The 27,869-nt window shown below is 52.1% G+C and overlaps 3 protein-coding genes across 3 annotated transcripts; 2 read left to right on the top strand and 1 right to left on the bottom strand.

The window, feature by feature from the left end:
- The first annotated feature begins 65 nt into the window (after nt 1-65).
- On the top strand, nt 66-10,473 carry IFI35 (interferon induced protein 35). The gene is made up of 7 exons (XM_084749982.1): nt 66-279; nt 7,856-7,960; nt 8,914-9,061; nt 9,158-9,264; nt 9,373-9,559; nt 9,657-9,763; nt 9,977-10,473. Exons 1-7 carry the CDS (start codon nt 259-261, stop codon nt 10,166-10,168), a joined length of 867 nt encoding a protein of 288 aa, XP_084606108.1. The 5' UTR covers nt 66-258; the 3' UTR covers nt 10,169-10,473.
- A 176-nt stretch (nt 10,474-10,649) lies between these two features.
- Nucleotides 10,650-18,315, bottom strand: VAT1 (vesicle amine transport 1). Its single transcript, XM_084749979.1, has 6 exons — nt 17,796-18,315; nt 14,599-14,806; nt 14,061-14,231; nt 13,858-13,947; nt 12,359-12,600; nt 10,650-12,198 (listed from the first exon to the last, which is right to left on the bottom strand). Exons 1-6 carry the CDS (start codon nt 18,219-18,221, stop codon nt 12,115-12,117), a joined length of 1,221 nt encoding a protein of 406 aa, XP_084606105.1. The 5' UTR covers nt 18,222-18,315; the 3' UTR covers nt 10,650-12,114.
- A 1,953-nt stretch (nt 18,316-20,268) lies between these two features.
- On the top strand, nt 20,269-23,823 carry RND2 (Rho family GTPase 2). The gene is made up of 5 exons (XM_084749983.1): nt 20,269-20,428; nt 20,919-21,006; nt 21,777-21,886; nt 22,450-22,584; nt 22,997-23,823. Exons 1-5 carry the CDS (start codon nt 20,327-20,329, stop codon nt 23,243-23,245), a joined length of 684 nt encoding a protein of 227 aa, XP_084606109.1. The 5' UTR covers nt 20,269-20,326; the 3' UTR covers nt 23,246-23,823.
- Nucleotides 23,824-27,869: the final 4,046 nt, after the last annotated feature.

The following is a 27,869-nucleotide window of genomic DNA, read 5'->3' on the forward strand; positions in this document are numbered from 1 at the left end:
GTTTCGTGTTCCTGAGTACTGGTTAGTTGGAGACTTGAAAGGCTCCTCCCTAGGGTGGGGCTGCATGCTCAGAGGCGGACTTCACAGAAACGAAAGTGGAAGCAAGGCCCGCAAGCCGAAGGGGTTGAGGTCTGTTTGAGGCACTGCTGGAGGCTCTCGGGAGACTGAAGCCCATTCTAAGGGTCCAAGCAAGGGTTTAGTCTTCAGGACCCTCCACTGCTCTCAAGTCTCAGCTCCTGCCAACCAGGGCTGAGAGCCATGTCTGTAACGCTCCACGCCGTAAGTAAGGGAGCAGGAGAGGGTGTGCTGCTGGGCTGTGCGGGGAAGACAGGCTGCCTCAGGCTGAACAGCTGCTCAGCTCAGGCCTGCTGAAGGGCGGGAGTGAAGCAGAGGGTTGGGGTCCCCTTGGAAGGTGGAGCTAGCTGGTCATTTTACCAATTGCCTCACAGACCAGGACTCTCAACAACCTGCATGTCAGGACCTTAATAATTCTGTGCAGATATATCTTTTGGGTTCTGTAGAGCGAGCCAACACTTTGTACGAGTCAGGGTTTCTTAAGCGGCTCTGATTGATGCAGTGCCCTGGAGTACCTCCCAGCCAAAACCTCCTCCCACAGATTTCCATATCAGCCTGACTGCTGGTCCTCTGGGACAGGTGGTCTCTTTAAATGACAACTCAGGTCACCTCTGAACGGAGCCAGTGAGGCCTGTAGAGCAAGCAGGGTGTCCTATAGGGGGCAGCCACCCCTGAGGATGGACCCAGGGCAGCTTGTCCTCACAGGTAGAGCAAGCAGGGTGTCCTATAGGGGGCAGCCACCCCTGAGGATGGACCCAGGGCAGCTTGTCCTCACAGGGTGCGCTCGGTCTCCTCTTCTTAGTTTTCTTGCTTGGAAGAGTTCCAGTTGCCTCTCCGATATAGTAAGGAAAGGCACAGGCTCCCCAAGCAAACCTGCCTGTTCCAATCCTGTTTCCTGAGATCCTGTTGCACTGCACTAAACATTAGTCTTTTAAAAGTATACAATCTAATGCCCATTTCCTCGCTTACTTGTTGTTGGAAAGAAAGAAAGAAAACTCCAAATAGTTTGAGATGCTGGGGTGAAAACTTGCTAGCTCAGAGATACAGAGAAAGCACCCAGCTGACCTTCCTACTCAGCTCTCCTCCCATTAGGAAAAACCCCAAAACTAAAGAGCTCTTTATTCTCCAAGCTGTTTTATTTACTTACTTAGTTTTCCGAGACGGGGTTTTTCTGCATTAAAGTGGTGGCACACGTCTTTAATCCCAGCACTCAGGAGGCAGAGGCAGGCAGATTGCTGTGAGTTCGAGGCTAGCCTGGTCTACAAAGAAAGTCCAGGACAGCCAGGGCTACACAGAGAAACCCTGTCTCAAAAAACCAAAATAAAGACATAAATAAATAAATGTAATGTAGGGGCCCGCTGAGATGATTCAAACCTGTAATCCCAGCACTCGGGAGGCAGAGGCAGGCGGATCGCCTTGTGTTTGAGGCCAGCCTGGTCTACAAAGTGAGAAGCCCTGTCTCGGAAAACAAAAACAAAACAAAACAAAAAAGGCCGGGCGTGGTGGTGCACGCCTTTATTGGGAGGCAGAGGCAGGCAGATCACTGTGAGTTCGAGGCCAGCCTGGTCTACAAAATGAGTCCAGTACAGCCAAGGTTACATGGAGAAACCCTGTCTGAGGGAGGGGGAAAAGCCAGGTGTGGTGGTCCACACCGCCTTTAATCCCAGCATGGGGGGGGGCAGTGTTGGCCAGGCGTAGTGGAGCATGCCTTTAATCCCAGTACTCAGGGAGTCAGAGGCAGGCAGATCTCTGTAGGTTTGAGGCTACTCTCATCTACAAAGCAACTTCAGGCTCAAACAAACAAATTGTTTTAGATTAATTTATCTTTTTTGAAAGAATTGCTTTTACTTGCTATCACTCTATGGGTGTCTTGCATGCATGTATGTCTGTGTACCACTTGTGTGCAAGAAGAGCCTCCTTAGGTTCCTTAGATCTGGAGTTAACACTACATGGTTGTGGATCACCATATGGATGCTAGGAGCCAAACCTGAGTCCTCTGCTGAGCTACCTCTCCAGCCCTGCTAATAACTATCTAATCTTTATTATTGGTGTGTGTGTGTGTGTGTGTGTGTGTGTGTGTGTGTGTGTGTGTGTGAGTGTTCTCCCACTTGCCCTTGTGAGCATGTGGCAGTCACAGGACAACTTTCAGGAAGCTCTCTCCTCCCACCATGGGATCTGGGGTCAAATTCAAGTCATCAGTCTTGTGTGTCAAGTGCTTTCACCACTGAGACAACTCACCAGCTGCCTCCCCCCACCCCCACCCCTTCCACGACCACCACCACCACCACCACCACCACCTGAGCGCCATTTTAGTGGAATGCCTTTGGCCCAGCAGGCAGGAAGGTGGATCAGTGCCTGATAAGGATGGACTATGTGTCAGCTACAGTGGGACGCTCACCTCATTCAAGTCACACAAGATCACCTCCTAGGCTCGGGGTGTGCAGCTCTGAGATGGAGGGTGTGCTTTTCCAAGTCCCTGCTTCTATCCCCGGCACTGGGCAGGGTGAGGGAGGCGGATCACAGAAGTTTAGCAACGTGGTGGGCGTTTGGATTATGCAACTACAAACAGTTATATTATCATAAAGATAACGACCAGAAGTCCACATGCAGATAAAGTCTTCAACTCGCAGTGGTGTGTTAAAGTGACACACATTCAGTAGGAAGTGTCTTTTTGGTTTGGTTTTTTGTTTGTTTGTTTGTTTTAAATATTTTTATTTTACTTTTAACTTATATGCATTGGTGTGAGGGTGTCAGATCTTGGCGTTACAGACAGTTGTGAGCTGCCATGTGGGTGCTGGGAATTGAACCCGGGTCCTTTGGAAGAGCAGACAGTACTCTTAACCACTGAGCCATCTCTCCAGCCCCTGTTTTTGTTTTTTGAGACAGAGTTTTTCTGTGTAGCCTTGGCTGTCCTGGCACTCACTCTGTAGACCAGGCTGGCCTCGAACTCACAGCGATCTGCCTGCCTCAGCCTCCTGAGTGCTGGGATCAAAGATTTGAGCCACCACACCTGGCCTTTTGTTTTGCTTTGAAGGCAGAGTCTCACTATGTAGACTTGGTTTGGAAGTCACACTGTCAACCAGGCTGGTCTCAAGCTCACATAGATCCACCTGCCTCTCCAATGCTGGAGTAAAAGTGCTCTACCACACCTAGCCAGGAAGTGCTCTTTGGATTTTGATCTTTCCCATTTGTGATAAAATATTATCTCTATGTATAGCAAGGAGTCATGTAGATGACACTGGATACTCTGCAATGCTAAACCATGATCAGTGATTTCAGAGTGCTTTCCTTTGTGTTTTTCTTTTTTTCTTTTTTTTTTTTTTTTATGGTTTTTCGAGACAGAGTTTCTCTGTGTAGCCTTGGCTGTCCTGTGTAGACCAGGCTGGCCTCGAATTTACAGTGATCCACCTGCCTCTGCCTCCCGAGTGCTGGGATCAAAGGCGTGTGCCACCACGCCCGGCTCTTTTGTGTTTTTCTCACTCATCTTCCTTTCTGTTTATTATTGAGACAGGGTCTGGATATGTAACCCAAGCTGGGCTCAAATTCAGCTTTCCTGCTTCAGCCTCCCACATCTGTTTTATTCAATCAATGCATTTTGTTTTGTTTTTGCTGTTTGGTTTTATTTATTTATTTATTATGTATACAATGTTCTGCCTACATGTAGGCCTGTACTCTAGAAGAGGGCACCAGATCTCATTATAGATAGTTAAGAGCCATCATGTGGCTGCTGGGAATTGAACTTAGGACCTCTGCAAGAGCAGACAGTGGTCTTTACCACTGAGCCCTGTTGTTTGGTTTTTTATTTTAAAGATTTATGCATTTATTATGTATACAGAGCTCTGTGTGGTTGCTGGGAATTAAATTCAGGACTTTTGGAAGAACAGACAGTGCTCTTAATCTCTGAGACATCTCTCTAGCCTCCTTTGTTTTGTTTTATTGAGACAGAGTTTCTCTGTGTATTGTGTATTAGCTCTGGCTGTCCTGGAACTTGCTCTGTATACCAGACTGGCCTTGAACTCATAAAGATCCACCTGCCTTTTTCTCCCCAGTGCTGGGATTGAAGACTTATGTCACCAACCTGGCTTCAGTGCATTTCTTTGGTTTGGTTTGGTTTGGTTTTTCGAGACAAAGTCTCTCTGTGTTAGGTCTCTGGCTGTCCTGGACTCACTTTGTAGACCAGGCTGGCCTCGAACTCACAGAGATCCGCCTGCCTCTGCCTCCCAAGTGCTGGGATTACAAGCATGGGCCACCACGCCCGGCTTTCAATGCATTTCTTAAAAGCATTCCATTTTATTTTATTTTCCTAGAGGATGTTTTCTTCCTTGCTCTACCCGTTGCCCCCATCTCTTTTGTGTTTTAGACAAGGTTTCTCTGTGTAACCTTGGCTGTCCAGGCTGGCCTCAAATTCACAGTGATCCACCTGCCTGTGCCTCCCTGAGTGCTGGGATGACAGGTGTGTGCCACTGCACCTGGCTAAAGCACGCTCTCTTTACCTGGCCTTTAGTGGCAAATATAAATCAGATGGAGGCTTCCAGGCTGCAGGAAATTTATTCCTGACCACGTTGCTAGGAATGCAACAGCTCACACAGAAATGCAGCTCCACGGAAAGTTGGAGAAGCACGTGACCTTCAAAGACACTTACTTCAGAAATGTTCCTGGTGGCTGTGGCCTCTACTGTGTTCCAAATGGCAAACTGCTTATGGCCTTGTTGTGCGAGCATCTGGTGCGCTTAGACAGGGAATCAGCTGCAGGTGGCTGAGGCCCTTTGGACCCCAGGATTGTTTCTCCTGTTCTTAGTCATCCTGGAGCCAGAACCCAAAAGTTAACGCATTTTGGACTTACAGGATTTTCTCCTCACAATGGGTTTATCTCATTGTGAACCGAGAACATGTGTATGGAGGTTAAATATTCTAGCACCCTTTATAACAGGAGGAAAAAAAAGACTGGTACATTCCTGTAATTCCCATACACTAGAGGCTGAGGCAGGAGGACTGCCTTGAGTTTAGGGTTCGTTTGGTTGTTGGTTGGTTTTTCTGAGACAGGGTTTCTTTGTGTATCCTTTGGCTGTCCTAGCTTTGTAGACCAGGCTGGCCTCAAACTCACAGCCATCTGCTATCCTCTGCTTCCTGAGTGCTGGGATTAAAGATGTGTACCACCACACCTGGTCCCTCAAAAAAAGTTGTTGTTTTTTTTTTCTCGAGACAGGGTTTCTCTGTGTAGCCTTGGCTGTCCTGAACTCATTTTGTAGACCAGGCTGGCCTCAAACTCACACCAATCGGCCTGCCTCTGCCTCCCGAGTGCTGCGATTAAAGGCATGCACCACCACACCCGGCCCCAAAAAAGTATTTCTAAATAGAATAGAAATATATACAATATTGGAACCACATCTCCATGGGGAAAAATATAAAAAGCACTCATCATTGTACATTGATCTGCCTTGCTGATGTCATTTTACTGGCCTTAAATATACTGAGTCGGAACTTCTTTTTTTTTTTTTTTTTTTTTCTTTTTGGTCTTTTGAGACAGGGTTTCTCTGTGTAGCCTTGGCGGTCCTGGACTTGGTCTGTAGACCAGGCTGGCCTCGAACTCACAGAGATCCACCTGCCTCTGCCTCCCCAGTGCTGGGATTAAAGGCGTGCACCACCACGCCCGGCTCGAGTCTGAACTTCTGATTCACAGATAGAAACAGGGACCTTTTTCGCCATTCCTAAGCTGGCAAAACGTAGCCAAGCTCCAGTTTTCCTCTGCTTGAAATAGAACAAACTCATCCCCAAGACCCAGGTGTCTTCAGGGCCACCTGTAATGTGTTCCTGCCCTGTGCCACCTGTAATGTGTTCCTGCCCTGTCACTCACTCACTCACTCACCCGTTCATTCATTCCACGTTTCCTGATTCCTGTTTTGTTCCAGAGACTTTTCTAGACATTAGGGATACAGAGGAGAGCAAGACAGGGTTGTCTCACTGCAAATAAAGACACCCTTCTCTGGGTCAATCTTATTGGGTTTCCTAAGCACCTCCTAAGCTCTGCCAGCCAATGTCCGCGCTCTCCCGCCAACAAAGGTGCATTCATTGGTATTCCTGTCTGTCCTGCTGGTGTTCTGTTTGGACTCGCTCCAACTCACACCAGCCTGAAAGGCTGCTTGGTGCAAAGAGGACAAACCAGGAGATGTGCAAATTACATCTCCACTCTGGACTTCATTTCTTCACTGGAAAGCTCTGGGGTGGCAGAGCCCGCTGGAATCAGTCTGGCTGGCCAAATGACCTCTGACAAAGCCTTTTAACCTTTTTTGGTTCATCTCCTCATCTATAAGATAAAGACAAGACAGCATCTCCATAGTGGTATAGGCATTTTGAGAGGTTTCATTTATGGGTGGGGTACTTCATGCCTGTAGTCCCTGAACTCTGGAGGCTGAAATAGGATTGCTATGAGTTTGAGGCTAGCCTGAGCTACATGGGACTATATACTGCTACTACTCTGCTTAGGTGTAGTGCTACTGGCCTGTAATGCCAGCTTTTCTTCCTCCTCCTCCTTTTCTTTCTTTCTTTCTTTCTTTCTTTCTTTCTTTCTTCTCCTCCTCCTCCTCCTCCTCCTTTTTCTTCAAGCCAGGTTTCTCTGTGTAGTCCTGGCTGTTCCGGAACTCAATCTGTAGACAAGACTGAACTCAGAGATACCCCTGCCTCTACCTCCCTAGTGCTAAGACTAAAGGCCTGAGCTACTTACTAAGCCCAGCCTGCTCCTTGAAATCTTATCATCAAAAGAAGGAGGAAGAAAAGAGGGTAGGGAGAGAAGGGGAGAAAAAGGGTAAAGGTGCTTGTTGAGCAAGCCTGGCACGCTGAGAATAATCCTCAGAACCCACGGGGAGGGAGGAAAGACTCCATAGAGTTGTCCTCCGGGCTCCACGCAAGCACACTCACAGAAAAAAATGCAGAAAGAAAGCAAACCGGTCTGGCTCAGTAAATATTAACAGATAGACTGGGGTGTAGCTCGGCGACAGTGCGTACCTTGAATTCCAAAGAGCACCAATACCGAAGGGCTGAGGTTCAAGCCCCAGAAACAGAAAAAGTTAGCGAACAGTGGTCTGCAGCTTTGGTACTTTAAACCCTGGCTCCTTCTAGCAGATTCAATTGCTTTCATGTGTGGGGATTATCTTTCCTCTAAACTCCTGCTGCTCTTCCCAGTGGCCACAGGATTTGTATGAGTTTAGTACAAGCCTGAGGGGCCTGCAGGACTCTTATCTTATCAGGGCCCAGGGCCTTATAGCCTTGTAGAGGGAACTTGCGTGGTGTGTGTGTGTGTGTGTGTGTGTGTGTGTGTGTGTGTGTGTTTGCTTTGTGTTTTTGTTTTCTCTTTTTTTGTTTGTTTGCTTGTTTTTTTTGTTGTTGTTGTTTGTTTGCTTGTTTTTCAAGACAGGGTTTCTTTGTGTACCCTGGGCAGTCCTGCACTTACTCTGTAGACTGAGCTGGCCTCAAACTCACAGAGATCTGGCTGCCTCTGCCTTCGTGAGTGCTGGGATTATAGGCATCCACCGCCATGCCCAGCTTGGCTGGTGTTTGTTACACTCTGGACTTGGCTTGCAAATCAGTTGTAGCTGCTGCAGGAGCCGTTAAGTGAGCTAGGTTAGGACTGGGCCAGGGCAGGGAAAAGGGGTTGGGGGTGTTCAGAGGTCTGAGCGGTGTCTCTGTTTCTGGAGAGTCCAGAGAGCACCCTCTCTCCCTCACCCGGGCACACTTGTTCTCTAGAAAGACCGATGCCGCCTTCTTATTCCCTTCTGCTCCAACAGGTCCTCTACAGTCTTCAGGAGGAACAGTCCAGGCTCAAAAGACGGCTGCAGGAGCTGCAGCAGCAGAAAAGGGACCGCACAGCCGCAGGCTTTCCCAGAGACAAGGTTAGGTGGGAAATGAAGTATTCCTGGTAGAAAAGGGCTGGCCAGGGGCTGGAGAGACGGCTCAGAGGAGGAGAGCACCTTGCTGTGCTTGCAGAGGACACGGGTTCTGTGGTTCCAGGCCCCTAGTGGGGCAGCTCATAATTGCCTGTAACTCCAGTTGCAGGAGATACAACGCCTTCTTCTGGCCTTCACAGGTAGTAGACACAGACACAGACACACACACACACAGACACACACACACACACACACACACACACACACACACACATACACATGCTTAGGGAAGCACCACTTCTTACTTCCTTGCAATGGGACCTCAAGCACATTGCTTGAGCTCTCTGAATCCCAGTCATCATTTGTAAGATGAAGCTCCCTCCCTCCCAGGCTCGTGTGAGGACAAATCAAGAGCTTATAGGAAAAGTGGCTGGTGTAGCCAGGTGGTGGTGGCGCATACCTTTAATCCCAGCACTCGGGAGGCAGAGGCAGGGGGATCACTGTGAGTTCGAGGCCAGCCTGGTCTACAAAGTGAGTCCAGGACAGTCAAGGCTACACAGAGAAACCTTGTCTCAAAACAAAACAAAACAAAAATGGCTGGTGTGACCCGCCTTTAACCCCGCTCAGCCCAGCTCTTCAGTGAAGGCATTTTGCACTGAGAACCTCAATCAGACAGAATTGGGGGACACCTTCTGCCTAGAAGGGAGTGTTGGGGACCTCTCCTACTCTTTTTTTTTTAAATTTATTTATTACATATACAGTGTTCTGCCTGCATGTACGCCTGCACGCCAGAAGAGGGCATTAGATCACATTATAGATGGTTGTGAGCCACCATGTGGTGGCTGAGAATTGAACTCAGGATCTCTAGAAGAACAGCCAGCACTCTTATCCTCTGAGCCATCTCTCTATCCCCCTCTCTTACTCTTGAAGGTTTCTTGCCTCCCTCTCCCGACCTCCAGATCCCATTCCCGGTGCCAGAAGTCGCCCTGGTATTCCAAGGCCACACTCACTGGGGCAAGCAAGTGCCTAAGACTCAGGTTTCCAACCTGAAGATCTGCTGCCCTCTGCCTGGAGGGTCTGCTCTGGTCACCTTTGATGACCCCAAAGGTTAGCCTTAAGGGCTGGGGGTGTGCATGTGGTGGAGGCTTAGGGGAGCGCTCATAAGGTTTCCCAGTACTGACCCTGTCCCCCTAAACCCCCCAGTGGCTGAGCGGCTGCTACAACAAAAGGAACATAAAATTGACATAGAAGACTGCCGGCTACGCGTGCAGATCCAGCCCTTGGAGCTGCCTATGGTGACCAACATCCAGGTGACCGAACGGCAGGCAGGGTCCTCCATGCAATAGGTGGGATTGAGCACTTGGGTCCTCTGGATGAGTGTGGGCCAGCTGAGCCTACTCTGCCCTGTCTCCCGCTAGGTGTCCAGCCAGCCAGATAGCCACAGGGTGCTAGTCAGCGGCTTCCCTGCCGACCTCAAGCTGATCGAGGAAGAGCTGCTAGACAAGCTGGAGATCTTCTTTGGCAAGACCAAGAATGGAGGTGGCGATGTAGAGACCCGGGAGTTGCTGCAAGGGACTGTCATGCTGGGATTTGCTGATGAAGAAGGTAAGGGTCCTGCCTGGGAGGTGAGGGGGTCGGGGTGCAAGAGGCCGGGAGAAGAGGGGCCCGGATGCCAAAGGCCACCCTTCCCCATTTCTCACAGTGGCCCAGCACTTATGCCAGATTGGCCAGTTCATAGTACCACTGGGCCGGCAGCAGGTCCCTCTGAGAGTCTCTCCTTATGTGAGCGGGGAGATCCAGAACGCGGAGGTAAGTAACAGGTGGGGCCGGGGAAGCGGCTAACCTGACAAGCACCTGCCTGGGGAGGGGCAGGGCCCCCAAACCTCGGTGGCCTACATACACAGCAGCCTTTCTGGGCTTCCAGCCCCACCCCGTGTCTTCATGGGATACTCCTTGCTCCACCTCTGCTCCCTACTGCCCTGTATTCCCATAAGACCTTGCCCATTTTCTGTCGTTTTCTAGATCAAATTCAAGCAAGCATCTCACTCAGTGCTGGTGACGAATATTCCTGATGTCCTGGACATCCAGGAGCTGCATGACATCCTGGAGATCCACTTCCAGAAGCCCACTCGTGGGGGTGGGGAGGTGGAGGCCGTGGCAGTGGTACCGTCAGGGCAGCAGGGCCTGGCTGTCTTCACTTCTGAGTCCAGCTAGCTCTGCCTGCCCACTTGCCGGGGACTGGGATCACACACAGCCTAATGCTACCGAGAACAGTGAAAAATGCCAACCAAGTGTGATGGCCTTCCTTATTTCAAGATATGAGGCTATGTATACATGGAGAAGCCAGAACTCAGACCTTGACACTGGCTCACTTTCTCCTTTTTTTTTTTTTTTTTTCTTTGAGACAGGGTTTCTCTGTGTAGCCTTGGTGGTGGCTGGCCTTGAACTCACAGCGATCCGCCTGCCTCTTGAATGCTGGGATTAAAGGTGTGAGCCACCACTGCAAGGCTCTCCTAGTACTCTTTGGTTGTTTGTTGTTGTTGTTGTTTTTTGAGCTAGGATTTCTCAGTGAAGCCCTGGTGTTCCCTCTTAGCTCAGGCTGGCCTCAACTCAAGAGATCCACCTGTCCTGTAGCTGACTGTGCCACCTCCGCCCAGCTTTCCGACAGCTCTTAGATGCAACATCTGGTCAGGACTCAGGGTTTGGCTTTTTATTGACACAACACAAAGGCAGCTGTGGTAATGGGGTGGCGGACACAAAAGTAGAAATCGCACTTCCTACATGGAGGCCTCATTTAGACAACAGAGAGGCTGGGTCCCCCCCTCCCCACACCTCCCACTGACAAGGGCTGGAGTAATAGCTCTCCCTAATCCAAGCTCAGAAGCAGAGGGGTGACCCCCACCCAGCCTCAAAGGTTCCCCACTTTGGCTCCAGTAGCCCATGTCCTTTTAACCAGCTCAGTAATTCCAATGCCCAAGCTCCGCCTCCCCCACCAGTGTAAACAAAATTTGGGGCCAAGCAGCAAGGCTGCCTCCAGGCTCTGGGAAGGCAGCAGCCTCCCTTGATAGCAAAGGGAATGTGCTTGAATTCTCACTTTGGTCCCAGAATAAGACTCAGCAGTGTCTCCCAGAACTCTGGCAGGTCTGGCTTCCTGTCTTTCTTCTGGACCACGGACAGACAGGACAGGGCACAGACCACAGTACAAGCATCTGATCCCCAGAGGCTGAAGCTGCTCCCCTCCCCCTGGCACATACACAGATTTTTGGCAGTGTTGTAGGACTGGGGAGGAGAAGGCCTCAGCTCCGCCAGGATAATGGAAGGCACTGGGGAGAAGGGTGGAAAAGGAGCCAGAGATGGGGGCCGCCCCCTGCACACACACACACACACAAGCACAGGTTTTTCCGATGCTAAGGCACTGAGACATATCCAGAGACCTCAGTGAAGGATAGGGGTACCCAGGTACCCCTCCCAGATCGGTGGGCTAGGGAGTGGGTCTGATTCCTGCCCTTGCTGTAGGAGGCAGCCTTGGTTAAAGGCATCAAACTGGAGGTGGAAGAAGTCCAATTGTGCTTAAGAAATCAGGGACAGGAGACAAGGTTGGGTACTGACCAAGTCCAGGGGTGGGCACTCGTTGGCCTGGGTTGCATGGGCACTAAGGAGACACAGGGACATGCTGGACTCATTCACACGGACTAGCCCCACATCCTGAGCTGACACTTCGGTTCTTTGGGGAGGTGGGTGGGGCAGGAGGGAAGATGAGGCAGGGGTGGAAGCACACAGGACAGGACAGAGAGGGACTGGCTAACCTTGGCACAAAAGCAGCATGGCAGGCCCAGGGAGAGGAGATTTGGGGGAGGGAGGGTGGGGGAAGCAGCCAGCCTCCTGCTGACCCCTCCCTGTCCCCTTGGCAGGGCCCAGACATCCAAGTGGTCACTTCCCAACCTCTCCTGAGGGCAGGAAGGGGGAGGGACAGCCCTGAGCAAGAGCAAGCTCAGAGCAGGGAGAAAGTTATCAGCATGGAGACCTTTTGCGGGAGGGAGGGGGATGGGGGGGAGGGTAGAGCATCATGACAGAGGATGAAATGTGAGAGGCTGGTGGGCAACACAACAGGGCTTCCCGCTTCTCCCTTCCTGGCTCTCAGGGGCTGTCAACCCCTGGCCCTAGGTCTCCTTCTCAGGTCCGGGAACCAAGAGAACTTTGCCCACGTTTTTCTTCTCCTGCATCTGCTTCATGGCATCCACCACCTGAAGAGGAAAAAAGGAGACCACTGCTGATGCCATCTGCCCCGTGTCCCAGCGCCAGCCTGAAGGAGACAGCTCCCATCTGTCCCCCCACCCCCACCCCCAGCCCCCGGGATCGTCTCCTGAGGCCTACCCAGACCTTTCCTGTGGTCATCACACTTACCTTCTCAAAGGGCCAGACCGAGTCAATTCGGGGCTTGATGTGGCCCTGGTTGTACAGAGCCAGGAGGCGAGTGACCACTCCGCTGATGAGCTCCGCCTCAGCCTCCAGGTAACCCAAGTGGAAGCCACACACAGCTCGGTTGGCCTGCAGCAGCTGCAGAGCGGTCACACTGAACTGATTCCACCAGGTGCGGGCCAGAGCCATCAGGTTCCGCTTGGGGCCCGTCAGCACGTTGGCCATTCCTAAGGTACAGAGTGACATGGCCTATGAGCCAGCTGCCAAGTGCACTCCTGTGAGTCTGAATCCAGGCTTCCTCTTCTTCTTCTTCTTTTTTTTTTTTCAAGACAGGGTTTCTCTGTGTAGCCTTGGCTGTCCTGGACTCGCTTTGTAGACCAGGCTGGCCTCGAACTCTCTGCCTGCCTCTGCCTCCCGAGTGCTGGGATTAAAGGTATGCGCCACCTTGCCCAGCCTGAATCTAGGCTGCTCTAGCTCCTCAGTCTCCTCATAACACTTGACACGAGGACAACCCTGGAAGTTTGGTTACCAGGCCCAAACTTTGTGTACACACACACACACACACACACACACACACACACACACACACACGAGCCTTTGAGATGGCTCTGTGCCGAGCTTGGCAACCAAAGGTGCCTTGGGACCCATGTGATGGAAGAAGAGAGCTGACTTCTGCCAGCTATCCTCTGAATTCCACATGTGCACCATGGCAGCCACATGTACACACACAGTAAATAAATACTTAAAAAAAAAAAAAATCACACAAGCCGGCCATGGTGGCGCACGCTGGCAGATCACTGTGAGTTGGAGGCTAGCCTGGTCTAAAAAAGTCCAGGACAGCCAGGGCTACACAAAGAAACCCTGTCTCAAAGAACAAAACCGAACCAAACAAAAACGCACAGCCAGGCAGTTGGTGGCACACACCTTTCTTTAATCCCCAGTACATGGGAGACGGAGGCAAGGGTGTATCTGTGAGTTCGAGGCTACCCCGGTCTACAGAGTGAGTCCAGGACAGCCAAGGCTACACAGAGAAACCCTGTCTCAACACAAAAAAATTACACATTCAAGTGCTGGGGATGCAGCTCAGGGGTAGAGTGCCTACTCTGTACTGGGTTAGTCAGGTAGGTGTGTGGTACCAAGTTCAGACAAGGAGAGAAGTTCACGTTCATCCTTGATTGCATAGTAGGTTTGAAGCTAGCTTCCCCTGCCCCCACAGGGTTTCTCTGTGTAGCCCTGGCTGTCCTGGACTCTCTTTGTAGACCAGGCTGGCCTCGAACTCTCTGCCTGCCTCTGCCTCCCCAGTGCTGGGCTTAAAGGCGTCCACCACCACACCTGGCTCTCCATTCCTTCTTTATTCAAATGCTCAAGCCCCTGTACCCCTCCTATAAGTGGGATTTTCTACCGTCTAGTGACTATTATTATTAGCTGGTCCCACGCTCCTGCCCGATGCCAACTCTCTGCATTAGGTAAGGCTAACAACTCACCGTAAGTGACAACTTTGCCCATGGGTTTGAGGAGGTGGTAGCCCTTGGCTGTGTCTGACCCACCCAGAGGGTCCATCACGATGTCAACGCCTGTCACAGAATAAGACCCAGGAGGGGGAAAACATTAATATGCACATATCTGGAGACCCCTGCCGGTCTGTCCTGAGCTACCCTCCCCACTTCCAGGCCCTGCTCGCCCCCACCTTTGGGGGAGATCTTCTTTATCTCCTCCACATAGTCAGTTGTGTGGTAGTCGATGGGGTGCGTGAGCCCGTTCTCCTTCAGCACCTCGTGCTTGCTGGCTGAGGCTGTTCCAAACACGGTCACATTCTCCACGGTGCGGCACAACTGCAGGGCTGCCATGCCCACGCCGCCTGCAGCGAGAAGCCGGCACAGACTCACTCACTGTTCTGCCCTCCAGCCTCCCAAAGACCTCGTCCATCACTTTGACTGTGCCTCAGTTCACTTTGTGGCCCTTGTTCAAATTCCGTAATTGAGAGCCAGAGGGAGGGGGACTGGAAGGAGGTGGTGTGGGGTGCAGGGTGAGGGCAAGCCGCTAACAACAGCCGGCTGGACCTGGTGTCTAAATGTTACCACGGCAACTATACTGCAGAAGCCTCTGGGCTCCACAGGCCAGGCAGCCTGGTGTTGCCATGACAACAAACCAGCCTGGCTACAGAAAGGGGCCTGGAAGGCAACTGGAGGGAGGAAGGGGAGGAGGTAGGGGAAGGGACCTGTCACCTGCAGCCATGTGTACCAAGACGCTGTGGCCAGGCCTCAGGTTGCCGAAGTCAAAGAGGACCATATAAGCTGTGATGTAATTGACCAGCAAGGCAGCAGCCTCCTCAAAGGTCATGGCCTCAGGCATCAGGAAAGTCTGGACTACTGGTACAGTTACTTCCTCCTGCCACATCCCGGACCGGTTCAACACCATCACCCGGTCCCCTACCTTTAAAAAAAAAAAAAAAAAAGCAAGAATATTATTTGATTACTCACTGGCTTTTGCCATATCCCAGATCCTTGCGGATGAAGTAGTAGACACAGCAGTGGTGGTCACAGTCTTAACACTAACAGCATCATTTACAGAGTTTTTATCTAGTGCCTATCTGAGTAACAGAACATACACTTCATTATTGTGTAAGATCCCTGAATGCAAGAAACGTAGAGTTAGGGCAAGCTTAAAGTATTGTTAAAGAGGTCAAACTGGTTTGATTGCTCTACCATCTAAAGTGGGCTCTACCATTTTAATGACAATGTGGCTTTGAGCAAATAAAAATCATTTACGCATTTTCTTTATCTGTATCAGGGGAATTGTAAAAATTAAGTAGCAAAAAAACCAGCCAAGGGCTGGAGAGATGGCTCAGAGGTTAAGAGCCACTGTCTGCTCTTCCAGAGATCCTGAGTTCAATTCCCAGCAACCACATGGTGGCTCACACGCAATGGTATCTGCTTCCTTCCTTCTTCTGGTGTGCATGAAAAACAGTGCACTCATATACATAAAATACACAAATAAATAAAACTTAAAAAGGAATTTAAAAACCCAGCCAAACAAACAAAAAAACCTCAACATTTAGTCGGGCATGGTAGCGCAATGCCTTCAATCCCAACATTCAGGAGGCAGAGGCAGGAAGACCTCTGTGAATTTGAGGCCAGCCTGGTCTACAAAGTGAGTACAGGACAGCCAGGGCTGTTATACAGAGAATCCCAGGCTCCAGGGGGGGGCGGGAAGCAAAACAAGCAAACAAACAAATAATCAAAACCCCACTCAGTGGCATTTAGTGCATTGTCTATCATATAGTTAATATTTAGCAATCTTAGCCAACAATAATGACAATAATACCAGCAAGAAGGAGAAGTCATCAAATAACTGAAGAAAGGGCTGCTTGTGGCAAGGCGCAGGTAAATATACATGAGCTGTAAATGGTAAATGGGTGGGTGTGACCACCCTAGGAGCACTTCTATTGAAGCTGACATTGGCAGCCCTGGGGGAGGGGAAGGACCCAAACATGGCACACAGGCTGATGCTCAGCAAGAACAAGACATTCCAGCTTCAAGGAAAAGGCATTGTCTTTCATTCTGTCACTTGAGGGTCTCTCTGCAAGAAGAGAGGAGACAAAGATGGAAAAAATCCCTCCAGTTTAGCAACTAGGCAGGAGGTGTGTGTGTGTGTGTGTGTGTGTGTGTGTGTGTGTGTGTGTGTGTGTGTGTGTGTGTGTGTGTGTGTGTGTGTGTGTGTGTGTGTGTGTGTGTTGAGGGGGCGGGGCGGGGGTCTCAGTCAGCAATGATTCCTCCTGGATCTCCGAAGACGACTGCAGAGAGAGGTATGGGTGCTGTCCTAGACAACCAGGGCTTATCTTAGCTCCTGGAAATTTAGGGTCCACAGGGTAGGAGAATGAGAAAGGCCCTACACCGGCCCTTTTTCACGTTGTCAAGTTCCCACGCTCCACTAAAGACGACACCTTTGCTTTGAATTCTGGCCTGGGGAACAAAACCCTAAAACTCAAGTGTGGCAGACGCGGTAGCAAGCCAAGAGAGCTGACAACAGAGCAATAGGGCCAGTGCCAGATGTAGTGCAGAAGTGTCACCTAGTTCTAGCTTATACCTAACCTTTAGCCCTCCCAGCTCAGGGCCATGACCCCTCCCCTCCCCAATGCAGCCACCAGGAGGGTCAGGCTAGCCCTTCCCACAGAAACCAGGCTCTTACAGCAGATTCTTGCCCTAGGCAGGAAATCCTGTATTTACCAGGCGGAAAGTGTGGGGAGGAGTGGGTAGATGGGTGGCCTTCAGCTGTAACACGAACTATTAACTTCCCCTTCCCCCGCCCCCACCCCCAAATTCCTTTTAGCGCCATCCAAGAGTAGGATTATTTCTAAGTCAGCGCAAGGGTGGGACCACAGCTGGATTCACGAAGAAGGATTTTTAAAGAGGAGATGTTTAGCAAAGACTCAGACTGCTTTGGAGCGGTCTCTCTCCTGAAAGTGCTGGGTTTGAACAGAAACTCTTAAGCACATGACTATGAAGAGGCCTCACCCTAGATCTCTCAAAAAGCTGGTCATCTGTGAGTCTCTTGTGGCCAAGGCTGTGGCTGCGATTAATGATAAATGAGAAACAGACCGGCAAAGCTGGGCCAACCTGCTCAAGGTGCCACACCTCTCTCTACCCTAGTTCAAATGGACTCCACCCGGGCCCCGGGTTTCAGAGGCTGGGGGGTCCTCCAACACAGAGGAGAAGCGGTTTGGGCCGGAAGTTCCCGAGGGTAGCCCCGGGTCGTGGCCTGCCCGCTGAGTCACTGGAGATGAGCTGGGCTTGCAGTCTTGAGAGAGAGCCCAAGACAAAGGTGGGAGCCCGATCCTGCCTCCCCCGTGCCAAAAACTGTAGTAGCGTAAGGCCCGTGGCGGTGGGGGGGAAGCGAGGCTCCTTCTGCTCCATGATGGGTGTGTCCCCTCTGGCCCAGCTCGGGGAGGGGCCGTCATACACCCCCAGACACCACGGGGCTGCATGTGACTAGCGCTCTGGCACGGCCTCTGCGCCCCCGCCTAACCCGGTCTATTCGGCTTCTCAACGCTCCCTCGGGAGGGAAAGGAGGAGCTAGCCACCACTCAGGGTCACAGACCACAACTGCCCTGGGAGTGTTTAGTGGTCAGGGGGTACAGGTGTGGTTTTTACTAGGGGAGAGGGCGAGCAGGTCATCTTGCGCATGCGCCTGGTTGTCTTATTGTTTTCCGCCCCCAACTCCGTTTGGGGCGGTGGCCACTACTAAAAAATGGTTGGGGAAGGGGCAATAACACTGTCTCCAGTCCCCAGTAAATCCTTTTCCTCGGAGCCTCAAGACAGAAATTGCTTTCCCATGCGTTCCATATTTCCACCCGAGTCCCTGCTGGCTTCCCCGTCCGGCCACACCCCCGGCACGCACCCACTCCTGCCCTGTTGCCGCTCACCTTACGGTCGCCAACACCCTCGCCCACGGCCACCACTACGCCCGCACCCTCCATGCCGGGGGTGACCGGCAGCGAGGGCAGCCGGTCGTACAGCCCCTGGCGGGCCATGAGATCGGCGAAGTTGAGCCCGCAGGCTCGCACGCGCAGCGTCAGCTGACCGGGACCCGGGGCCGGGGGCACCGCCGGCCGGCTCTGCAGCTTCACCTTGTCGTAGCCACCGAAGCCGGTGAGTACCAGGCAGCGGAGCGGCGGCGCCGAGGCGGAGGCCGACGCTTCTGGGGCTGCGGACGGCTGCGAGTCGCTTGCCACCTCGGCTGTCGGGGGCTGCGACGCCGCATCCTCCCCTGCCCCGGTCGGGGTCTCGGTCCCGGCCCCTGCCTCCGCCGCCACAGTGGCCGCCTCGGTTGCCTCCCTTTCCGCGGACATGGCTAGACTCCCGACGTGCGCTCCCAGCTGTACAGAAAGGGTGCACAGCTGGGGAGGGCGGGACACGCGTCAGGAAGAGCGCAGACTGCGGACACCAGTGGATGGGGCGGTGCCTTTGCTCGGGGGCGGAGCTTTGCGCTTGGACTTAAAGGGCTAGGCCCTCTGCTGACCAAGGAGAGAGAGCGCGAAAAGACTAACGGTGCGGGTGGAGGGTGTGTGCGTGTGCGTGTGCATGTGTGATTGATAAGCATGAGGAGATTGTGGGGCATGCAGAGACTGAGACTTGATTTGTTCATAATAACCCTTATACGCATTAAAAGCTGTCATGGCGCAGTCGGAAGGACAATCCAAAAACCTGAGTTTATTTGTGTTTGTTTTTTGAAACAGGGTCTCTCTGTGTAGCCTTGGCTGTCCTGGACTCCCTTTGTAGACCAGGCTGGCCTCGAACTCACAGCGATCTGCTTGCCTTTGCCTCCTCTGCCTTCTGAGTACTGGGATTAAAGGCATGTGCCACCACTGCCCGACCAAAAACCTAAGTTTATATCAGATTTGGGGAGCTAGTCACCTATGGGTCAGAACTGGCGAAATTGTGCCTCGGGTTCTAACTCTACCCGTCAGTGGTAATCAGACTTTACTCACTGTGGTCTTGCAGAGGCAAACCACGGGCGAGTATCTCATTCTGTAGCCCTGGCTGGCCTAGAACCTGCCAAGAAGACAAGGCTGACCTCGAACTCCCCTGTCTCTGCCTCCTGAGTGCTGTGGTTAAAGGCTTGCGTCATCACTCTAAATTTCTCACTTTCTTTCATTTTGTTGGTATTGAGGAGGGAACGTAGGGCCTCATGAACGTAGTTCTTCTACCCCTGAGCAATACATCTCTAGCCTAACAATTTTTTTTTAAATCATTAACGCTGTCTGTTTCCTTTCTGTAAAATAGTGATGATGTTGTGTGTTCTACTTATCTTTACAGGGTTATTCAAAATGAGATGAAATTAAAACGAGTGTCCTCGACTTAAGGAAGAACTTTTTCTTTTTTGTTTTGAGACAGGGTTTCTCTATGTAGACCAGGCTGGATCCACCTGCCTCGGCACTCCGGTGACAAGATCAAAGGCATGCAGCACCACGCCCGGCTAAGGAATAGCCTTTAAAAGGTAAAAGATGTCATGTAAATGGCAGCTTGATTATTGTTCGTGTGAAATGAGGCTGAAATTAGCTTCTGAGGCTTAGCTCTGGTCCCAGCAGAGCTGTTTGCCACTCGGTTCTAGCTTCCTTAATCTTCCCTTTCTTTTTCTACCAAAATGTCCACCAGAGGACGCAAACGCTTCCCTAAAACTTTCCATTCAGTCCTTGGCTAGAGGAACTCAGTCTACACTTCCTAGGATGGTCCAGGTCCACAGTTCAGTGTCACAAGCCTAGATCCCGCCACCCGTCGTTATGGAGACGGAAAGCTATGATGTCACTAATGTCGGGTGAGCATGCTAGGGTCTTTATTTCCATTTCCGCAAGCCCTGCCTGGACCGAGAGTTGAGGAGAGACAAAAAAACAAAAAATCCTCTCTCTCCTGACACCTCACGCCCCCCTGTGTTCGGGAAGTAGATGGCTGCCGCCGCGCGTGTCCGCCGCACTAGCACACCTGCGTGCACGCGTGGGCTCACTGAAGGCCCAAGCCTCTCGCCTGTGTGTATAGTTTCACAGCCGACCCTGAAGAACTTCGCCCCTAGTCCACCCAGCCTCCATTCCCAAGGAACACAAATAAACGGGGCTCTCAGGCCTAAAACCCTCAGGCGCTCCTGGGGTCACAGCAGCGCGCTAGGGTCTGACTCTGGCCCCCGCCCCCTGCATCCAGGCTCCGCCCCATCCAGGGCCCCGCCCCTTCGGCGGTGCAGAAGGGAGGCGGGGCCGGGGGCGCGGCCGGCGGGCTAGGGGCGGGGCGGAGGGGGGCCCGCAGCCCCGGGCGGGGGCTCGGCGCGGGCCCGCGAGATGCCGGTGTCGGCGGCCCGAGAGGCTGCAGCTGCAGCGGCGGGGGAGGAGGCGGCTGAGGCGGCGGCGGCGGCGGCGGCGGGGCCCGGGAGGGGGGCGGCGTGGGGGGCCGGCGCGTAGCCGGGACTATGGAGGGGCAGAGCGGCCGCTGCAAGATCGTAGTGGTGGGGGACGCGGAGTGCGGCAAGACAGCGCTGCTGCAGGTGTTCGCCAAGGACGCCTACCCTGGGGTGAGGAACTGGCATCTGAAGAGAGGGGCACCGAGGCTGCGGGGAGTGGGTAACAGGGGCCCCGGGGGCCGCTGGAAACCGGTACCAGGGTAACGAGGGACGAGTGAAAGAGGCTCCGAGAAGGGGAAGGAGGCGTTGGGGGCTCTGGAAGGACTGCAGAGGATTGGAGTGGAAGCAATCAAGGAGCGCGGTGAAATGGATGAGGCTTGAGAGCATCAGAGGATCCGGGAGGGCGCTCTGGGAGAATGTCGGAGGTCCTGGGCATCCGAGAGGGAAAGAACTAGGGGCTAAAGGGACCCCCGAGGGGGTCTGAGAGTCTAGCTAGGATTCCTTGGAGGTGGGGGCAGTAGCTCCCCGGATCTTCCCTTAGCCCAGCCTCAGACCAACTTCTGTCTAGGGACTGAGCTGGATCGCGTGTGGAGGGAGGAGGGCAGTTGTCGGGGGTGAGGACCCGAGAGAAGCTCTCATTTTGACCCATCCTTGTCTGCAGAGTTATGTCCCCACCGTGTTTGAGAACTACACTGCAAGCTTCGAGATCGACAAGCGCCGCATTGAGCTCAACATGTGGGATACTTCAGGTAGCCAAGTCCCTCGGGGTCACCCTGACTGCCAAGGTTCCTTACCTTAGCCCCTCCCTTGGCTAAACCCTTAGATTCCAGGTTAGCTCAGACATCCATCCAATTTTAGAAGGGAACATCAATCTCTGTTTTGAGCCAGAGAAACTGAGGCAGAGTTCCTCATGCCTGACAGAAACCGTGTTCTGAGGTAGAAAGCCGAACATTTGGATCCTGCAGCTGGGTTCTGCTCACCCAAGGAACTTGGGGGGGAAGAAATGACTTATTTTGGAGCATGTTTCTTAGGAAATGGGACTGGGTTTAGGAGAGCTTATTTAGAATTTCTCGGCAGAGGGGCGGGGGGGGGGGTGGCAGTGGTGGAAAGTAGTTTTTTTTTTTTTTCTAGACTGAGCTAAAATCCCAAGAGGACAAGCACACTCTTTTCCTGTCCCTGCTCCAACCCCACGGGAAGGGTTTTTATTTTTACTCTGTTCCCGGGAGGACTTTAAGACGATGTGTCATCAAAGCCCAGAAAGCACGCACAAAATTTGTTGGAATATTGGTAGATTTTCCAAACTCCCGAACACTACACATTATTATTGTTCGGTTAGAGAAACCTGTAAGGCAGATGAGAGCTGTTTCCCACCCGTTCAGCTCTCCCACTGCCTGTTCTGGAAACACACATACTCTTTCATTTCCTGCTTCCGGCATCCCTTGACCACAGTCACCTGAGTCCCTCGAGCTCTTGCGTGCCCACCGCCCGCTCAGGTGCAGTCTTTGCTTTCTTCCTTCAGGATCCTCGTACTATGACAATGTCCGGCCTCTGGCCTACCCAGATTCCGATGCCGTGCTCATCTGCTTCGACATTAGCCGGCCAGAAACACTGGACAGTGTCCTTAAGAAGGTGGGAGTCTTCAGAAGTCGAGACTACTGAGGAGACAGGGGGGGTGCGGGGGAGGTAATGGCACGTCCCCCAGCTGCATAGTGGGTTAAGGGGCCGATATCGCCCTACTCCAGCCCCATTCCACTTGCAAGTCAGTCCTTGGAGCTGGAAATGGCGAATATATATATATATATCCTGCCTTCCCTGTCTCCTTGCCTGTAGAAGCCCTGGATGGAAAGGTTGTGTTAGAATGCCCACCCTGGGGCTTTGCAAAGCCCCGTGGCCTCCTGCCCAGGCCATTCCTTAAGAAAAGCCTGTGGGGGGGGAATGTACAAAAGTCAGGGTGTGGTCGGTCTGTTCTCGGGACAGAGTCTGGGGAAGGGGAGTAGATGGGGAAGACTGCAGGCTGACAGACAACCCCCCCCCAAGTCTTCACTGAAGCTCTCCTCGCCTTCCACACTGTCCTGCTCTCAACCCAAGAGCAGCTTTCGGGGCCCCGGAGGATGAGTGAGGCGGGCATGCAGGGAGCAGAACTTTCCCCAGTATCTTCCTCTCCATTAACTCAATTTCCCACCCCCAACTAGTGGCAAGGAGAGACTCAGGAGTTCTGCCCCAATGCCAAGGTGGTGCTGGTGGGCTGTAAACTGGACATGCGGACTGACTTGGCCACACTGAGGGAGCTGTCCAAGCAGAGACTTATCCCTGTTACCCATGAGCAGGTGAGAGCCTTAGCCCCGCAGCAGAATTCCAGCCTGGACGTCACACCCATGCCTGGTTGCTGGTCTCCGATTTGAACCACAGCTCTTCCTTTTGGCCTAACCTCTGACCCTAGCCCTTGGTTCTTTTTTTTTTTTTTTTTTTTTTGGTTTTTTTTTGGTTTTTTTCGAGACAGGGTTTCTCTGTGTAGCCTTGGCTGTCCTGGACTCACTTTGTAGACCAGGCTGGCCTCGAACTCACAGCGATCCGCCTGCCTCTGCCTCCCGAGTGCTGGGATTAAAGGCGTGCGCCACCACGCCCGGCTAGCCCTTGGTTCTTTCCAAGCTCTGTCTGACCTTTAACCCCAGCCCACCAGCTTCACACTCCTTTCTGAGGTAAGCCCTATCACTTTCATCTGTCCGCTGCTTGTTCCAGGGCACTGTGCTGGCCAAGCAGGTGGGGGCCGTGTCCTACGTCGAATGCTCCTCCCGGTCTTCTGAGCGCAGCGTCAGGGACGTCTTCCACGTGGCCACAGTGGCTTCTCTCGGCCGTGGCCATAGGCAGCTGCGCCGTACTGACTCTCGCCGAGGACTGCAGCGGTCTGCTCAGCTGTCGGGACGGCCCGACCGGGGAAATGAGGGCGAGATACATAAGGATCGAGCCAAGAGCTGCAACCTCATGTGAGGGGCCCCGCAGCGAACGCAGAGAATGAAGGGGGGGGTGGGCGAGAGGCACAGTTGTCCCCCCACCGCACCCCACCCTCGCTTGCTCCTGGACTTTCTGACCTCCTGACCCTGGCTGGAAGGGCAGGGCAGGCAGAGGAGCAGTTCTGGTTGGAAGAGCTAGCGGACAGAAGGGTGTCACCATTCCTCATCCTAATCCCCTCTGCTGGTGGCTGAGAGGGCTAACAGGGTAGGCGTCTGGGGCATGAACCTGGGCGGGGCAGGTGGGTGGACGGGAAGCCAGCATCAAGCAATGGCTTTGCTTGAGTCTTCCCTATAGAGCGTATCTTCCCGGTCGCACCCTGGCGTCCATATCCTGTCTGCCTTCCCTAAGGAAAGCGCCCATTGGATGATGCCCTTCTTCTCTTCTTCTTCTCTCTCTTCTCCATCTGTTCTCACACATTCTAACCTTCAAACAACGTGCACTACATTTTAAAGCAAGAAGTCCTTTCCTACCGTCAAACCCGCCAACCAGGTCTAGCTCCGCCCCCCGCCCCCCTTCCCTAGCAGTCTGCAAATAAAGCCCATGACCATGGAAAACGGCTATGGCCTTAGTTTTGTTCTCTCCCCCCCTTCCCCCCCCCACCAGAACCAATCTAGCAGCAGGCTCACCCACAGAGGAAGCACAGCGGGGTAGCCATGAGCTGAAGAATCAAACTTAGGAGGCAAGGGTGGGAGAGTGAACTACCTTGGGGCTTTTCCTTCCTGTTAATGTCAATGTCGGGTAGACAGGCCTGTGGGGGGGGGGATAGGGGGGAAAAGGTTGGAGTGAACTGATGAGGTACAACTGCTGAGCATTCCTCAGCCTGGCGGGGCTTGGGGGATGGGGGGGGGTGTCCTGCTAGCACGGCTGCCGAAGTGGTACAAGTCCCTTGTTCACCGTCTCTGCCCTGGCTTGGTGCCTGCCAATGCTCTAAGGATTATGAAGACAGGAAGGCACTGAAAGCTTCCACCTCGCTGAAACTGAACCCTGTATAAGGTGAAGTGTCCTAAGGGGACCGTAACCCCCCCTGGGGCCCAAACACCACGGGCTCTCCCTCGGCTCTATGGGGGAGCATCATTGAGCGTTATCCCCACCCTGGTCCCTGGTGAGTGAAAGCTGGTGGAGGGGACGGCCTGAGTACTTGTCAGCAAGGACAGTGCTGGTCTGTTTTCTTGGGAGTCTGGTTTCAGATTGTCCTGTATTCGCTCCCTGGCTCTGGTCCCACTGGCCTCTTTTTGGTGACATTCCCCCACCCCACCCCACCCCAGGAACTGTCCATTCGTGGCTTATAACTTCCCCCAGCTCTCCCAGAGATGTTGGAAGGGAACGAAGGCAGGCCTTACCCTCCCACCTGCTGGGACCCTGGGCACACTCCACCCCTCCGTGCACTCACCAAGCATTCCCTGTGCCAACGGTGCCACATACTGATTGGACTGAGAGACGAAGTCTGTCTCTCAGCTTCTGGAGGCTAGCCCAGTAGGGAAGTGAGGAACCCTAAGTGTAGGTCAGTGGTTCTCAGCCTTCCTAATGCTGCAACCCTTTATTTAACACAGTTTCTCATGTTATGGTGACGACCCCCCCCATCCGTAAAATAATTTTCTTTCTTTTTTTTAAGATTTATTTATTTATTACGTATACAGATTTCGTTATAGATGGTTGTGAGCCAACATGTGGTTGCTGGGAATTGAACTCCTGACCTCTGGAAGAGCAGTCAGTGCTCTTAACCTCTGAGCCATCTCTCTCCAGCCCCCTTAAAATAATTTTCATTGCTATTTGCTAGCTGTAATCTGGTTACTGTTGTGAATTGCAATGCAAATACCTGTGTTTTCTGAATGTTTTAGGTTGACTCCCATGAAAAGGTCATTTGACTCCCAAAAGAGTTGTCTCACACAGGTTGGGAACCACTGGTGTAGAGGTTACCTTGGTTAAGGGACACTCTACACACCCAGGCTGCTATGGGGGTCCCTGAGCCAATAAGTCCTGAGGGAGTTGGCTGGGGGTGGAGGGAGGAAAGGTACCAGCTACTGTTAGCACAGGTGCAAATGTACATACGAGAGAGTGAGTGTGGCAGGACAGGATTCCCACAGCAGGGAGGGAACACAAGGCTGGAAAGATCCTGTGAAGCCACTAAAGAGCTCACAAGGGAGTTGGGACCTCCTTGTGAGGACACACCAGGCAGAAGTGGTTAGATTTGGCGTTTTTGGATGGGTGATTTGGTGAAGATTAAGAGTTTGAGCTTTAGGCCAGGCGTGGTGATGGCACATGCCTTTAATCCCAGCACTCGGGAGGCAGAGGCAGGAGGATCGATGTGAGTTCAAGGCCAACCTGGTCAACAAAGCGAGTCCAGGATAGCCAAAGCTACACAGAGAAACCCCGTCTAAAAAAAAAAAAAAAGCCAGACGTGGTGGCACACGCCTATAATCCCAGTACTCAGTAGGCAGAGGCAGGCGATCGCTGTGAGTTCGAGGCCAGCCTGGTCTACAAAGTGAGTCCAGGACAGCCAAGGATAACACAGAGAAACCTTGTCTTGAAAAAAAAAAAAAGAGTTTGAGCTTTGGTGCACACCTTTGGTCTCAGATCTCTGTGAGTTTGAGGCCAGCCTCAACCAGATCTACAAAATGTGTCCAGGACAGCCAAAGCTACAAGAGAAACCCTGTCTCTTGAAAAACCAAAGGAAAAAAAGAAAAAAGAAAAAGAAAAAGAAAAAAAGAAATGAGTTTGGGCACTATGAAATATGTCATACAATATCTCTCCTTTCCCTCTGCCAGACCCTTCTCTCTGGGAGGACTTCTTCCTCATTTTCTGGCATGCTGGCTGCCCCACCTGTCCACCACCTCCAGGCTGTGGGATTCCTATGCCAAAGCCATTTCTACCAACCTAAGGTCGCCTAGGTACTAGACTTCCCATCCCCTCCAGTGCGCAGGGAGGGGCTGATTCCGAGACCTTCCTCCAGGGCCCCAAGACCTGAGCCTCAATGCTAGAGAGGGTGGAGCTCTGTCTCTGCCAGAAGTCTGATTTTTTTTTTCCCCCAATAAGGACTGGCCATAAAAATGAACTTGGAGCCAGGCATGGTGGTTAGTACCCTGTAATACAGTTCTAGGGAGGCTGAGGCAGGGGGATTGCTGAGAGTTCAAGGCCAGTATGAGCGACAGAATGAGACCTTCAAAAAAACATTGAGGGGATTTTTGGCAGGGCACTTCTCTTGGACTACCCAATATGAAGCAGGCTCAGGCCTGTAGCCGCTGCAGTGAAGATGGCTTGCACGCCTTCTATACCCCGCCCCCAATCTTCCTCCTGTGCCCTCTATAAATTGTGCTTAGAGAGTGCAAATGCATTCAATATCCACCCAAAACAAACATAATTAGGAAAATAAATCAGTTGAAGGAACCCCCCCAAAGTTTAATATATTTCCAAAACCAGTGGGAAGGGAATTTGGTTCCCTCTGCAGGGCTGTGTTGCCAGGCCTATTTCTGAGGAGGAGGGTGTATCTCAGGGACCTAGGAGCCCAGCGGGTGGGAAGAGGCAATGGGGCTGTTCATAGGTCCAAAAAAGGCTCTTGCAGACTGGAAGGGACCTTACATCCCCAACACACACACACACACACACACACACACACACACAGACAGAGTTAGATTCAGCTGCTTCTCTGACCCCCCCACCCCGAGACAGGGTTTCTCTGTGTAATAGCCCTGGCTGTCCTGGACTCTGTAGACCATGTTGGTCTTGAACTTACCAAGATCTATCTGCCTCTGCCTCCCAAGTGCCAGGATCAAAGGCAGAGTCAGCCTTATGTCAACCTTTATAACCAACATGGCGGTAGACTTTATGTGCTTCCGAACTGCTTCTGAAGAATCAGATTTTATCTTTTCTTTCTTTTTTATTGAGGATTGATTCTAGGGTTTCCTGTTTGCGGTGATAACACTCTACCGAGCTATATCCATGCCCCACCTTTTATTTTATCTTGTAATGTTTTTGAGACTATAATTACGTAATTTCCCTTCTTCTCCCCGTTCCTCTTCCCTGCCCTTCCCATGTACCCTCCCACCATGTGCTCATTCAAGTTCATGGCCTCCTTTTAAAAGTTACAATTCTAAGTACATACGTACTACACGCTCAGTCTCCATAATGTGAATTATATGTATGTTTTCTAAGCTGACCATTTCCTAGTAGATAACCAGCTGGTGTGCCCTTCCCTGGGGACTCCCTTTTCTTTTTAGCTTTTGTTTTTAAACAAGTGTCTTACAAAGTTGCCCACACTGGCCTTTAATATAGCAATCTCCCAATGAGCCATGGTGGTGTACACCTTTGATCCCAGTACTCGGGAGTCGGGGGCAAATGGATCTCTGTTAGAGACCAGCCTGGTCTACATAGTGAGACCAGTATTTCAGAGGGAAACACACACACACACACACACACACACACACACACACCTCTCTACATATAAATACATATCTGACTTTCTTGTCTCAGCCTATACAGCCCACCTCCTAAGAGCATCATAAAATGGTTCTTTTGAGGCCAGAATACCCAGCTGTTTTGTTTTCCAAACAGGGTCCAGACCGGCCTTGAACTTGCAACCCTCCTGCCTCAAGCCATAACAATA

The sequence above is a fragment of the Acomys minous genome (assembly GCF_964271855.1).
Source record: "Acomys minous genome assembly, chromosome: 12".
Classification (NCBI taxonomy): Eukaryota; Metazoa; Chordata; class Mammalia; order Rodentia; family Muridae; genus Acomys; species Acomys minous.